Raw genomic sequence first — 16,707 nt, forward strand, 5'->3', positions numbered from 1 at the left:
TCTTTATGCTCTAGGTTTTGTATTTGGAACAAATCTTCTCCATTCACACACATGATGTAGAATCATGCTACACACCCAAATTTAAGTCAATGATTTTTTTTTTATCAGAAGATGAATAGAGTCGTTGTGAGATAGTTCATTTTCTCCTTTGAGTTTGCGTACAAATCATATAGTTACATCAGTTCTGAAAACTTGTACGACATTAACTACAAAAATATGACCATTTCATCTCCAGATGTTTGCATATATTAAAACACTTTTAATATGTCAGAACTCAAGGAACGAATGCACTAAGGTTAACTTTAATCATTCAACCCCTTGAAATAAAAAAGGCTATGTTCTTTATTCTTTTTTGGAAATAGAATTAATTAGATTTTACATTTAAAATAATTAAAATTTGAAAGTGGCAAATTTTGATTTTTTTTTTTTGTTTTAAATGTCACGGTTTTTAAGGGTAGAAGGAATACTCGGTAAAATATAGGTGAGGATTGAGTCATTCCTTTTGTTTCATGCTTATCAGTGTGTTTTTGCACAATGACTAAGTTTAAGTTTTTTATTAGTTTTTATTTGCTACTTCCATAATATATTTTAATGATGTTATGTTATTTTTTTGAGATTAAGAATTTCAGATCGATTTCAAAAAAAAATTCCACAATTAATTAATCTTTTATTTTTATGGACCTCTACTATTGAGACATTTTAAAACGAATCAGGATAGAAGATAATGCTTTTGGACTTTATAATTTACAGCCCAATAATAATTGGGATGGATTGTCGGGCCGAATAGAGTCGTCCCTCCTAACAGCTGTACAAAAGTGGGCGGTGGGATTGGTCCCCTTGGATTAGTCTGTCCTAGGGCCGGATACAAAGTTTTCAAAAAAAATAAATAAATAAAAATTATCGAGACCAAACCAAAATTCATTAAAATTAAATTAAAAAAATATAACCTTCTGAAGATAATGCTTATTGCGACCAAATCTTTTTAAAGGAGACGAAACGTTAAACTCAACCAAATTAAATTTTACTAGAGAGACTACCGTAAATATTTAAAAAATGAACATTTTAACAAATTGACATTATTTTAATAACGATTATCGCAACATAAATACACATAACAATTTTTTGTGTATGAACTGGTAGTATAAAATGAGTTTACAATATATTCAATAATACATCACCAAATACATTTATTTGATGTTCAAGTAAAATATCACAACAAGAGATCTAGTTAGACATGATTTGATGTATGTGTAATAAAATTTTAAACCGTCAGTACATGATTATAAAATTTTAAATACAACTTCTCAATCCAGCATTTTCTTGGTACATCGAATGCCACATTTTAACATATTATTTGTTCTTGCAAGCTTCCATGCATGAATTCACAACAGCGTTAACATCACGAGCGGCTGTAAAATAGGCAATTATTATATAAAACACCATTAAGTAATGCAATCATTATTTATAGGACTACTTTTATAACAATGTATTATTAAAGAGAATATAGTCCATGTGAAAATACCGGTATTGACGTTAATGGACTTGGAAATAGCGCATGTAGTTGCACAACCATAAGCACTTTTTGATGAAACCTTTTGACATTTCAATAATCCACATGCAGTAGAACAAGCTAAATATGCTGGTTCGATTGCGATCAATCCAAGACATTGCAAACCACACTCACCAAGACAAATGGCATATTCTTTTCCTGATGAAAGAACGGGAGAACCGTATGCTTCGACAACAACTAACATTACCGTCACCCAAATTAAAACTATATTTTTAATTTCAAACTTGGCCATATCTTTTCTCTATATAAATCTTGATTTTATAATCGTATTAAATTCGATTACACAATATATAAAATTTGAATAAAAAACCTCAATTTATAAGCATTCAAATAAATGCACACTTTAGTAAATGAAAAATATTAGTAAAAGATTTTAGTTTGTAAAAAAATTAAAATGGATTAAGAGAATGGGTAAATGTTTTAAACAATGATGGTAAGGATCATAATAGAATTAATTTTGGGTCAACCTAGTTCAGCAAATTTTAGAAAAATAATATAATCCAAAAAGGATATTTATTTATAGTGATAGAATCCGTTGACATTATGTATTACACCAAATTTGTACCGTTAGATTTAATTGATTTAGCGGCCACTAATATCTCAAATTATAAAACGAAGAGTTAAATAAAAGAGGTCACATGACAATTGCTTCCCTAAGTTTTTCCTCAAGCAACCACAATCCGCAGTTAACTAATATCATGACATTGTACGAAACATCTTCTTTGAAATTTCATGGAGTTTGCTACATTCCTCTTGGATGTTATAAGAATTTGTATTTGCCAATTGGTTTCACTCATATTTTTTTCAATAAACAATTGACACACTTGGATATTTAAATTTTAATTAATTGCAAGGTAAAGTTTTAAATGGGCTACAAAGAAAATTTGTAGTAGATCAAGGCTCTCTTTTGGTAGCCTAGGAGCGGATTTAAAATTTAGGCCTAACTAAAAAATAGTATAAAAATTTGAGTTCACAAAAAACTTTATATTTTTTATTTAATATCTAAAAATTCATATAAAACAATTCCTACGAGCATTTATTTATGCAAAGTCCATAATAAGTGTGTCTATATCAATATGTTCAATCATAACTTTCTCAATATACAAATTGGCTGGACCATTAAAACTTTCTTGTAACATTGTCGATCTCAAGTAGTTTATCAATAACTTTAACTTCAAAAACTTCTTTCTGCAGATGTAACATTCATTGACATAGTTAAGAGAATTCAATAAAAAGTTGAAACAATTGGATGACATTATGCGAGTTTCAAAAACTCGAGAACTTCAATGCTGACATCTTAAGGTGCATGAGGAAATACAAGAAGGACTTAACACACAAACATAAGAGGAAAAGTTAAATGATAAAGAACTTAGGCAAAATAAAAGAGATGGTATGGAGAAAGAATACAAAATTATTTTTATATCGGTTAATTACCCACTTGGTAAGTGTAACACCCCCTTTTCAGAGACTGAAAAGAAGAGCGTCACAGTTCTCTACCCAAATTTAAATGCTTAAATACAAACAAATAAAATTATGCTGGTTTATTTTTCTTAAAAAGAAAGTAATAAGTGAGAAATGTACTCTAATATATGAGTATTATTTTTTTGTTTCTTTAAGGAATTTCAAAATACACTTTATGTAAATCGGAGGTAAGCCCATAAATAATGTGCATCACTTATATCAAACAATCATCTAATAATTTTGCTCAAAGGATTTTCAAATATAAAACATTTCCATTTCACATAAGTATCGTACAATTTTTCAATTTAAAATGATAAAAAAATAAATTCCTACAAAATACTCTAACCCACAAATAATCACGAGCTGGTCAAACACTAAGATACATGTAAGCTAGAGAGTACTCCAATGACGTCATCAATACATATCAAAGAGATCTTTCTCTTCGGACTTCAAAAAAATAAAACCAGACCACCAATCAGCACTAACGTTCTTTATTTTAATGTCTCTCACAATGCCATTTTTCTTTTCTCAATGAACTTCAACTTGAGGTCTTAGAATCCTGCACTAACTGTTGTAAGGGGTGAATCACTCGTACACAAGTTACCATCGTGATGATGTCACAAGGCTACACATAATATTATACCAGTATATATATTTTTATTTAATAGTATATATACATACCTGAGTATCTAATCATGTATTTAATTAAATAGAATCAAGTAGTCAAATAGTCACATATAGTCAAATAATCACAAAGTGAATTACACAAACATTATATCATCATCACTAATCAACAATTAGTCAGACAAGGAAAATCAAATATATCAATCGCCAAATATATCAATCATCAAATATATCAAACATCGAAATTGAATCATTTAAAATGTATACAAAATCTAATCATAAATCTTCACTCGAAGTTAGTCTTCTAATTTGGTTAGTATTATCTTTATTCAACCTACTCCATGGAGACCTCTATTATGAGCGTAAGGCCGTTTCAACTGCCATAACATGGTCGTTTGCAAATCAACATATATCAAATATGTCTCAACCATTCTGGCCCGAGCGCTACACCTTATTATAGATAGTCCTGCACAGTCAGGTTTCACCACGTCGGGTTATATGATTTGCTCCAGTCAGAGTGGCTATCTCTGACTATTGGTAGGAGTTCAAAACGCCGGTGATCCCCATTAGGTCTTGAGGCGACCCAGCCGAACCTATCCTCAGTCTTACATACATTATAGTACTGTAAGAAACACCCTGTTTTGCTCTTCACCTATCAAAGGTGATTAACTGTTCAACTTTTCAACTTAAATTTTCTTTGTCAATATCAACTTGACATATTAATCCTCAAAACTCACCATACAACTTATTTGAGTTAACCTCAATTTTTCACCATAACACTCAACCACATTGTTGGGTTTTTGTATGATTGGCTACATTTTGCAAAAACATATTTTAGCCAAGTGTTGAGACAAGTGTGCTGACCCCAAGTGTTGTGACAAATGTTGTTACACTTTGGAACAACACCTGACTCTGTTCTGCGCGTGCCAGCTGGATGTTTTTATTTTCTACTCAATCTTTTGAAGATCTGTTTGAAGAATTGTTTCAAGGTTTCTTACAGAGGAAGGCGCATGTGTTTAATGTGTTTCATGAGGCAGCTAAACCCTAGTTTTATTTTCCAAAGGAATTATATTTTTGGAAAATATATTTTTGCGGTTTCAAAAATATAACTATTATTTTCAAAAATATATCACTGCTGCCGCAATTCTAGAAGCCCTAATTTTGTCTTGAAGCCCAAGTCATTCTACTACTATAAATACGAAGGCAAGCATATGGTTTCAAGCATCTAAAATCGAGTCTTACAAAGCGTGTGTTTTAGGATTTTAGAGTGTTAATTGTGAGCCTTTCTTGTGTCTCATTGATGCAAGCTTAGGACCTGAGTGTTATTGAGTTGTAAGTGTGAACTTCTCCTAAGCTTTGAAGTACGGAGATTGTTCTATTGTGTTGTGTGGTTTACTCGCAAGCTTTTAAGCAAGAGTGAATCCTAGTTTCTTAGGAGTGTGTCTCCACCTGTTGTGTTTGTGGAATTGAATAGCAGCGCTGTCTGTGTTGCTAAGGTGGGAATTGGGACGGGGTCTCATATCTAGGAGTTCCTAGGTAGAAGTGTCATTGGGTAGTGATTAAGTGTGAAGTTGTAAACGGGTGAGTTTAGCTTCGAAGTAATACTGCTGATAGTGGACTTCATTCCTGGATTGGTATCCCCCAGAGTAGGCTTTAGGCTGAACTGGGTTAACAACTCTTGTGTGTTATTTACTTTACTGTTTGTATTGTTTTATGTTATTTGCTCTGTTTATAGACAAGTGTTGGCGCACCGGTAACAACATCTGTCTACAACAGACAAGTGTTGCTACACCTTGAGCAACACCTGTCCACTGTGTGCCAGGAATTTCAATTGGCATCAGAGCAGGCACCCTGTTCTGAATTTTAGGGTGAGCTCCAGGGAAATCGTTTCTGGCAAGGATGGACAAAGAAGGAGGTTTTGTTACCAGACCACCTCTCTTGGTTGGTGCTTCAAACTATGACTATTGGAAGTCCCGCATGATGGCCTTCCTAAAACAAATTGATAGCAAGACATGGAAGGCAATTCTGAGAGGATGGACTCCACCTGTGAAGATGGACAAAGATGGTAAACCAACTCTTGAGTTGAAATCTGCTGAAGAATGGTCCAAAGAAGAAGATGAGCTTGCTCTTGCAAACTCAAAAGCATTATATGCGCTATATAATGGTGTTGACAAGCACATATTCAGACTCATCAAAAAGTGTGTCTGTGCTAAGGAAGCTTGGACAATTCTTGAGACTGTTCATGAAGGTACCTCTAAAGTGAAGATGTCAAAACTTCAACTCCTAACAACTAAGTTTGAGAATCTAAGAATGAATGATGATGAAACCATTCAGGATTTTCACATGACCATACTTGATTTTGACAATCAATTTGATGCCTTGGGTGAAAAGATACCTGAAGAAAAGCTGGTAAGAAAAATGCTTAGGTCTCTACCTAAGAAGTTTGACATGAAAGTCACAGCTATAGAAGAAGCGAAGGATATCACAGATATGAAGCTAGATGAACTAGTTGGTTCACTACAAACCTATGAGGTAGCCACAAATGAAAAGATGGATAAGAAAAACAAAAGTATTGCTTTTGTTTCAAATACTGAGGAAGAAGATCAACTGAGTGACACAGAATCTGAACAAAGCATCTCTGATGCAATGGTTCTTCTGGGAAAACAATTTAATAAGGTGCTAAAGAGAATGGACAAACGCTCTAAGACAGGTGCAGCTGACATTGGTCGCAACACTTACAGGAATTTCAGAAAACCTGTAACAGATGAGAAATCAGCTCCAAATAAAGGTGTTCAATGCCATGAATGTGAGGGGTTTGGTCACATCAGAAGTGAATGTGGAACCTTTCTGAAGAAACAAAAGAAGGGGTTAACTGTAACTTGGTCAGATGAAGATTCTGAAGGAGAAGCCGATACTGCAAAAGCTATACATGTATTGACAAGTGTTTGCACATCTGACACTGAATCATGTGAAGAAGAACTAACCTTTGATGAGCTTGCTGAATCATATAAAAAGCTGTGTCTGAAAAGTGCAGAAGTCTGCAGAGTCTCTGAAGAGCAAAAAGAGACAATCACTAAGATGCAAACTGAGAAAGCTGCTAATTTGTCAAGAATCTCTGAATTTGGTACTAAATGGGAAGATAGTTTAAAGATCATTGAGCAACAGAAGGCAACTATCATCAACTTAGAAGCTGACAAGATCAAACAACTGACTGAGATAGCCCATCTGAATGAAGAGGTAACTGAATTAAACTCTCATCTTGAGAATTTAAAGAAGCATGTTCTTAGGCTATTCAAAGGAAGTGATCTAGATGAAATCCTGGAAACTTTGCCTGCCCCTAGTAGATCCAAAACAGGCATTGGGTATGAATACAAAAATGTTAATAGGATTATGGATTACAACAAAGAAGGGAAATTTTTGCCTGGGTTGAGTAAACAACCGTCTCCAAAAATGCATGACAGGATGTCGCCACATCTGTCTCCTAGACAGCAGAGACAAGTGTTGCCACATGTGGCACCACATCAGCAAAGATGGCAGAGACCTAGGTTTATACCTAGACCAAGAAGCAGGTACCATTCATGGAGATGTCATCACTGTGGAAGAAAGGGGCACATAAGGCCTTATTGCTACAAACTGTATGGTTATCCAAGTGAAATTCCACAAGAACCTGATCAATCCATCACTAAAACAAAGATGGAATGGAAGCAAAAAGATGATGCAACCAATACCAAGGAGTATACAGCTGAAAGCAGTGGGAAAAGTTTGATTGCCCATACATCTCTCAGAGCATCATCAAAAGAAGATTGGTACTTTGATAGTGGCTGTTCCAGACACATGACTGGTGTTGAAAAATATTTAAAGGAAGTAAAATCTTATGCCACAAGTTTTGTGACATTTGGAGATGGAGCAAAGGGGGAAATCAAAGGTATTGGAAGACTTATTGACCATGGTCTACCAAAACTTGAAAATGTTCTCCTTGTAAAAGGACTAACTGCCAATCTAATCAGTATAAGCCAACTATGTGATCAAGGCATGAAAGTCAACTTTACAAAAAATGAATGTCTGGTCAGCAATAATGAAGGAGACATCCTTATGAGGGGTGTTAGATCAAAAGACAACTGCTACTTGTGGATCCCTCTTGAAGAAGGTAATGTATCTACATGTCTCTTAACTAAAAATGAAGAGGTTAAGTTGTGGCATCAAAAATTAGGACACCTTAACCTGAAGAGCATGAAGAGAGTCATATCAGAAGAGGCTGTCAGAGGACTACCAATCTTACAGATACAGGAAGGCAATATCTGTGGTGGATGTCAGATTGGGAAGCAAACCAAAGTGTCGCACCAAAAGTTGCAACACTTGTCCACCTCTAGAGTTCTTGAGTTACTACATATGGATCTGATGGGGCCCATACAAGTTGAGAGTCTTGGAGGAATAATTCATGAATTCTCTTCACCAATTACACCGCAGCAAAATGGTGTGGTTGAAAGAAAGAATAGAACCTTACAGGAATCTGCTAGAGTAATGTTGCATGCCAAAAATGTTCCTTACAAGTTTTGGGCTGAAGCCATGAATACAGCATGTTACATTCACAATAGAGTAACATTAAGGAAAGGTACTGCTACAACATTGTATGAACTGTGGAAGAATAGGAAGCCTACTGTGAAGTACTTCCATGTGTTTGGGTCAAAATGTTATATTTTGGCAGATAGAGAACCTAGGAGAAAATTGGATCCCAAAAGTGATGAGGGGATATTTTTAGGTTACTCAACCAACAGCAGAGCGTACAGGGTTTTTAACTCCAGAACAAGAACTATGATGGAATCAATTAATGTTGTTGTTGATGACAGTGATACAACAAGTGCAGATCCAGCTGAAGAGACAGATGTCATAACACCTGTCCCAACACCTGATGATGATCAAACTGAACCTGAACCTGATCAACTTTCTGAGTCTACTACAGAGGTTCCTAGACCAAACAAGGGACCATCTACTAGAACACAGAAGAATCATCCTCTGGAACTTGTCATTGGAAATCCAAATCAAGGAATTGCAACAAGAAGATCAAAAGAAGCAATCTCCAATTCATGTTTCATATCAAAGATTGAACCAAAGAATGTTAAAGAAGCTTTGACTGATGAATACTGGATCAATGCTATGCAGGAGGAACTAACTCAGTTCAAAAGAAGTGAGGTATGGGATCTAGTACCTAGACCAGATGGTATAAATGTTATTGGTACAAAGTGGGTGTACAAGAACAAAACTGATGAAAATGGTGATATTACTAGAAATAAAGCCAGACTTGTAGCACAAGGATACACCCAGATAGAAGGAGTAGATTTTGATGAGACTTTTGCTCCAGTTGCTCGCTTGGAATCCATAAGATTACTCTTGGCTGTGGCATGCATTTTGAAATTCAAGCTATATCAAATGGATGTAAAAAGTGCATTCCTAAATGGCTATCTAAATGAAGAGGTATATGTTGAGCAACCAAAAGGGTTTGTAGATCCAAGCTTTCCTAACCATGTTTACAAACTGAAGAAAGCACTTTATGGATTGAAACAAGCCCCTAGAGCATGGTATGAAAGGTTGACTGAATTTCTTGTCAGCCATGGATACAAGAAGGGTGGAAATGATAAAACCCTGTTTGTAAGAGAAGAGAAAGGGAAGCTAATGATAGCTCAGATATATGTGGATGATATTGTATTTGGTGGAATGTCGCGACAAATGGTGGAACACTTTGTGCATCAAATGCAATCTGAATTTGAAATGAGTCTTGTAGGTGAGCTAACTTATTTTTTAGGTCTTCAGGTCAAACAAATGGAAGACACCATATTTATCTCTCAAGAAAAATATGCAAGAAACATTGTGAAGAAATTTGGTATGGAAGGTGGTAGTCACAAAAGGACACCTGCACCTACACACTTGAAACTTACCAAAGATGAAAAAGGGGTTGATGTGGATCAAAGTCTCTATAGAAGTATGATTGGGAGCTTACTATATCTCACAGCTAGCAGGCCTGATATCATGTTTGCAGTTGGAGTTTGTGCTAGATACCAATCTGAACCCAAGATGAGTCATCTGACTCAAGTAAAGAGGATCTTCAAATATGTTAATGGCACATGTGGCTATGAAATTCTATACTCTCATGGTAATGATTCTACCTTAATTGGATATTGTGATGCAGATTGGGCTGGAAGTGCTGATGATAGAAAGAGCACCTCTGGTGCATGTTTCTTCTTGGGAAACAATCTAGTATCTTGGTTTAGTAAGAAGCAAAATAGCGTGTCTCTATCAACAGCTGAGGCAGAATATATAGCAGCTGGGAGTAGTTGCTCTCAATTGTTATGGATGAGACAAATGTTGAAAGAGTATAGTGTGGAGCAAGATGTCATGACACTTTACTGTGACAATCTTAGTGCTATAAACATTTCCAAAAATCCTATTCAACATAGTAGGACTAAGCACATTGATATACGTCATCATTTTATAAGAGAGCTTGTAGAAGAAAAAATTGTTACACTTGAGCACATTGCATCTGAAGAACAGTTAGCAGACATTTTCACTAAGGCGTTAGATGCAAGTCAATTTGAAAATTTAAGAGGCAAACTTGGAATTTGCCTTTTTGAAGACAAATAGCAGTTACAGCATGTAATGCGTGTAACTACCTCTCTTCACTTAAAGTTACACGCTAATCAAGGAAGTTCTCATTCAACTTCCCACAACCTCCATCAACCACAATCATTACTTTTCATCTATTCTCTCTCTCACGCTCAAAAACTCTCTATCTTCCTCATCAACATTTCTCTGACTTCTCCTCTTCTCAGAAAATTTCAATTCCAAATCATGTCTAACTCCGCCAAATCTTCACCAACAAAGACAGATGCTACTCCATCACTACAAAAGGTGGTAATCGATGCTGTTCCTCTCACCACCATACCTTCCATAAGTCCAACTATGAGGAGAAAATCAGTTGCGAAGAAGGAAAAATCATCACGAACGAGCATAAATCCTTCATCTCCCTCCTCTTCAATTAAGAAAACGAAGAAGAAGAGCAAGAAATCGCGAACTGAATCGAGAAGGTCTTTTACAATGTCTGAACTGCATGTTGATCCTCTGCCATCAAAAGATGTTCCTACTCCTGTCGTTGATACTACAGAGGACGATGTTGACACATCTGGTAAGAACTCACTTAATCAAAACTCTGATGTTCCAAATTCTGTTGAAAACCTAGGTTTAGAGAAACCTACTGTGCCTGAAAATTTGGGGAAAAGTGTTCCTAACTCCCCTGTTGGTGTTGATGATACTATTGGTGCTTCTACTAAGACCAATAATGATGTTGCTAATGAGTCCATTAAGAAAACTGCTCCTGAGACACATGTTGCGCCGAATGTTGCAACACATGGCGCTGCGCCAAATGTGGTGCCAGATGTTCCCACATCTTTGGCACACGAAAATCTGGTGGACTATTCTGAGTCTGATGAGAGTCCCCCACCTAAGGATACTGATAAAGAAGCTGTTTCTGATAAAGTTGTGAATGAAGCTCCTGAGGTAATAATTGTTAATGAAAATGAAACTACTGTTAGTGATAAGGCTGTCCCTACAAACTCTGAGGCTAGTGTGGCTAGGAGGACTAGAAGTAGGATTAATAAAGGTGTAGAGACTGCTAATACACCTGTCCAAACACCCAAACCCTCTAAGGCTGGAAAGGCTACTGGTAAAAAGCCTGTGTATGGACCTCCAAAACCTGTTAGTAAAGTGATCCCTAGGTCAGAGACCAAGAAAAGAAAAGCTCCTCCAACAAGTGATTCTGATTTTGAACCTGAGACAGATGTTGCTGCATCTGGCAGCACATCTAGAAAGAGTATAGGAAGGAAGAAGGTTCCTCAAACTGTTCCCTATGCTCCTTTAGATAATGTCTCATTCCATCTGGAGAATGGATCTGCAAGATGGAAATTTGTGTATCATAGGAGGTTAGCTCTAGAAAGAAATTTGAAGAATGATATTCTTGAATGTCCAAGTGTTGTTGAAGCTCTTGAGTATGCTGGTTTGATGAAAACTGTTGTGGGTTTGGACAAGTGCTATGACAGGCTTGTCAAAGAATTTTTGATTAATGTAGCTGCAGATTGTAATGATCCAGCAAGTCCTGAATACAGGCAAGTGTTTGTTCGTGGAAAGTGTGTTCAATTCTCCCCTATTGTGATAAACCAATATCTCCAAAGAAGTTCTGATGAAGTGGCTCCTCTAAAAGCCACAGATAATGAAATCTGCAAGGTCCTCACTGGTGGAAAAATTAAAGTGTGGCCAAGCAAGGCAAAGCTGTCTGCAACTTCTCTCTCACCATTCTATGCTGTTTTAAATAGGATTGCTGCCCATAATTGGGTACCAACCACCCACTCAGGTGATATTGCAAGAGGATTGGGTAAGTTCATTTATGCTGTGGGTACAAAAGCCAACTTTGACTATGGAGCTTATTTCTTTCAAGAAACTTTGAGCCATGCTTTAACATATGCTGTTGAGAAACCAGTTGCGTTTCCCACTCTGCTATGCAATATTATACTTGAACAACACCCAGATATTTTGAGAAGTTCTGATGTTCCTTGTAAAAGGAAAGGGGTGTTGGTGATTGAGCAGAGGCTGCTGGATGGGACAAATGCTGCAGCAGGTGTTGGCACATCTGTCCAGACTGGTGTTCTTTCTAGGAAGCAGATGATTGCTGATTTGACTGAGACCAGTGTAACGACCCAATTTTCAAATTAATAATTTTTATGTGTTAAAGTATTTTATTAACGTAGAATTTTAATTAAGTTAATAACTTGAGTATTTATCGAGTACTTTAGTTATTAAGCGATAGTGAGAGTTAGTGTGTTATTGGGCCAAGCCAATTGGGCTTGAGGCCCAATGGGCCTTGTGTAAGGTGAGGGTGGCGCCATATGGCCATGAGGCAAGGGAGAGAACATTTCATTTTCTCATAGTTTTGTGTTCTTGAGAAGAGAAGAGAGTTTGTGGAGCTAGGGCAAGAAGAAAAGCTAGAGATTCGAGATCTTCGTCGAGTTTTCTTCGAATCCAGGTATGAGAGTAGGTTCCATAGTCGTGGGTGATTCGAGGAAGGGGAGAATGTCGATTTCTCCTTACCCGAACTTCCTCCACCCCATTTTCGTTTTAGATTGGAATGGATTTTCTTGATGGAAATCGTTCCTAAGGTTCTTAATATGTTTAACATGCTTGTAACATGATTAATGAACGGAAATAATGGTTAAAACGAGCTTTCTAATGGATTAAACTCAAGAACTTTGTGTTCTTGAGAGTTTTGATGAAAAAGTGTCAATCTTTACTTTTTCGATGTTTATGGCGTAGATCTGAGAAATGAACTGTCCTTTTGTGTTTAGATATGCTTGTTGCACTTGAATATGAACTTATTTGGGGTTTATAACATGAAAAAATGACTTATGTGAGAGTTTTGAGAGTTTAGAGTTTGAAATGAGAAATGTAGAAAATTGTTATCTATGAGGTCTGAACCTTTACGTGCAATTTTGACCTCTTTTCGTTGCGAACTGGTTTTAGTGGCCAACATAAAAGTTGTAGCCCTGTTTGTTAGCTTTCCAACGAGTATATGTGCGTCTCCATTGGACTTTCGTAGCCCAAGTTATGATCGTTGCAATGAGAGGCTGTCCAATAATTCCGCCTGAAACGGCAGATCAGTGAGCAGCCAGCCTTTCAGTATTTTTTCCGCCTAAAACGTAAATTCTTCCGCCCCAAACGTAAAGTTCCGCCCCAGGCGTAAATATTTCCGCCCCAGGCGTAAATCCTGCAGTTTTCGCCAATTTTTCATCTGCTGTCTTCCTTTGCATGTATTTTCAATCAGTGGCTTATTCTTATATGATTGTTGATGCTTGTTGATGCTTGTTGATGCTTATAATGATTGTTAATCATGTATGAAGAATAAATGAAGTATATTAAGGTGTTAATCAACTTAATAAAGAAGGATATTAGAAGTATGTTATTCTAATAAAGAAGTATATCGAATTATGTTATTCGATAAAGAAGGATATTAAGGTATAGTGTTATCTTAATAAAGACGAATGTTGGATAGTGTTCCACGTTATTGTTGATGGGCTATATGCCATAGTTGTTGATGAATATATTCATGAGTTTTGAGTGCATGCATCATGAATATTTAGGGATATTGGCTTGTCCAATAAAGAAGGATATCGAACTATATTTGTTTGATAAAGAAGGATATTAGAGGTGAGATACTCTAATAAAGAAGATGGTACCACATGCATTAGTAATGTCTAGGATTGACATTCATGAAGTTGAAGCATTAGAGTTGCATTAGGTTATATGTGTGTGCATACTTGATAAGTGATATGTGACATATAATTTGGCTAAGTGTAATGAATTGTAGATTGATTATTTGGTACTTGATTATACATGTTTAGAACTTGTAATTGAGTAGTTAATGGTGATGCATGTTTATAAATTATGAATATGCTTGTTGTTGTTGAAGGAGTGTTTAAGTACCTTTTGCTTACACTTATATTTTGATTATGTGATCTAACTCTCATGCTTTGTGTTATGTGCTGGACCGTTGGGGGTTCAGATACTCAGGTTGAGGATATTGCTCGGAGTTAGAGGAGTTTGCTCGTGCTCGTGTAGTGCGCTTTTTGGTGAGGAGTTAGCGTAGACTACTCCTTAGATATATGTTATATATCTTTTTGATGGGTTGTATAGTATTGCTCTGATTAGGTTTTACCGGGTCGGGTTATTCGTTTGGATTGTATTGAGCCCGTGATGGCATATTTAACTTTGCTATTCCTAATCTTTTGGGTTGTAAACATAATATCCTTTGTTGATATGGCCTAGAGCCTAAGGATATTGTGTGAACAATTATGACTGTTGTATGATATACATTATGATAATTATTCGCTTTTAATTCCGCTGTGCTAGCATGATTTTTAATTATGCCGTGGTTTGTATTATTAACATGTGACGCCTAGATTTTCTTAAGTGTTTTATTTATTTATATCTAATAAATACGCGTTAAGGGGTTGGGTGTTACAATAGTGGTATCAGAGCAGGTCGGTTCATGTGGAACCAATTAGGATTAGTTGCCCATATATTCAACTTGTGTAGAGATAACACTGTTGATATTACCTTTCTAAGTCTGTTCTTGGATTGATTGGTTGTTCAGGATCATGGCTGGAAGGGCTAACAATCAGATGGCAGATGCGATAGCTACTTTGACCAACATCGTGGCTAGAGATCATCAACCCGGGAGGGAAGATGAGATGAGGTTAGAGAGATTCATGAGGCATAATCCGACACTTTTCACTGGAGGCTATGCTCCAGATGCTGCTGTCAAGTGGGTAGAGGAAGTTGAGATTGTCTTTGAGGCTATGAGGTGTACCGAGGAGAGTAAGTTGACCTTGGGTACTTATGTACTTCGTGAGGAAGCTAACAAGTGGTGGAAGAATGCTAAGCTGAGGATGGGAGTTGGTGGTGTGGTAATCACTTGGGAGATGTTCAAGGGAGAGTTCTTGAGGAAGTACTTTCCGGCTGATATTAGGAACAAGAAAGTGGTGGAGTTCATGGAGCTCAAGCAAGGGAACATGTCTGTAGCGGAGTATTCCGTGAAGTTTGAGGAGTTGTGTGCGTTTAGTCCACACTACAACACCGTGGACGCTGAGGAGGCTAAGTGTGTCAAGTTTGAAAGTGGGTTGCGCCCGGACATCAAGCATCTTATCGGATTCTCTCAAATCCGAGACTTTGCAACTTTGGTGGATAAGTGCCGTATTTGTGATGATGATGGAAAGGCCAAGACTAATTACTACAAGGCCATGAGTGACAAAAGAGGAAGAGGTCAAGACCGTGGGAAGCCTTATGGTGACAAGGGGAAGAAAGTTGTTGAGAATAGTGGGGGAAAGAAGAGAGGTGGTGGACAATGCTACAAGTGTGGTGAGTTGGGTCATAAGTCTTATGAGTGCTCAAAGAAGGTGGACAAGTGTTTTAATTGTGGGAGATTGGGACACAAGTCGGATGTGTGTCAAGTGAAGGTGACTTGCTTCAATTGTGGCGAAGAGGGTCACAAGAGTCCTATGTGCAAGAAGCCGAAGAAGACTATGGGAAAGGTGTTTGCTTTGAGTGGAGATGATGCGGATCAGGGGGATAATCTCATTAGAGGTACGTGTTTCATCTATAACACTCCTTTAATTGCGATTATTGATACGGGAGCAACACATTCTTTTATATCCGTTGATTGCATGAAGCGTCTTAGTATACCTGTGTCTGAAATGTCTGGTCGTATGGAAATAGAAACTCCTGCTAATGGTTCTGTAACTACCCGTCTCGTATGTCGTGACTGTCCCGTAACCGTGTTTGGTAGACACTTTGGAATGGACCTAGTGTGTATCCAACTTAGTGGAATAGATGTTATCTTTGGTATGAACTGGTTGATATTTAATCGAGTCCATATCAATTGTTGCGAGAAGACCGTTGTATTTCCTAAACCGGAGGAGAGTTTGCATTTGATGAGTAAGAAGGAAGTAGTAGAGTCGTTGAAGGAACCTGTAGAGGTGTATGCGTTGTTTGCATCCTTGAAGATGGAAGGTGAAGTTAAGGTGGAAGAGTTACCGGTTGTTTGTGAATTTCCCGATGTATTTCCGGAAGACGTGTCAGATGTACCGCCGAAGAGAGAAGTAGAGTTTACGATCGATTTGGTACCTGGTACTAGCCCGATATCTATGGCACCGTATCGAATGTCAGCGTCAGAATTGAATGAGTTGAAGAAGCAACTAGAAGAACTACTTGAGAAGAAGTTTATTCGACCTAGTGTATCTCCGTGGGGTGCACCTGTGTTGTTGGTTAAGAAGAAAGAAGGGAGTATGAGGTTGTGTATTGACTACCGACAGTTGAACAAAGTGACGATCAAGAATAAGTATCCACTTCCGAGGATAGATGATTTAATGGATCAATTGGTTGGAGCTTGCGTTTTTAGTAAGATTGATTTGAGATCCGGATACCATCAGATTAGAGTGAAAACGGAGGATATACCA

General features: G+C 37.0%; 1 protein-coding gene across 1 annotated transcript; it reads left to right on the top strand.

The window, feature by feature from the left end:
- Positions 1-15,294: 15,294 nt before the first annotated feature.
- Positions 15,295-16,491, top strand: LOC123884279 (the record flags this gene model as incomplete). Its single annotated transcript, XM_045933349.1, has 1 exon — positions 15,295-16,491. A coding segment is annotated over one exon (1,197 nt), but the record flags the coding sequence as incomplete, so codon positions are not given.
- Between the last annotated feature and the right edge of the window lie 216 nt (positions 16,492-16,707).

This window comes from Trifolium pratense, linkage group LG5 (assembly GCF_020283565.1).
Source record: "Trifolium pratense cultivar HEN17-A07 linkage group LG5, ARS_RC_1.1, whole genome shotgun sequence".
Lineage (NCBI taxonomy): Eukaryota > Viridiplantae > Streptophyta > Magnoliopsida > Fabales > Fabaceae > Trifolium > Trifolium pratense.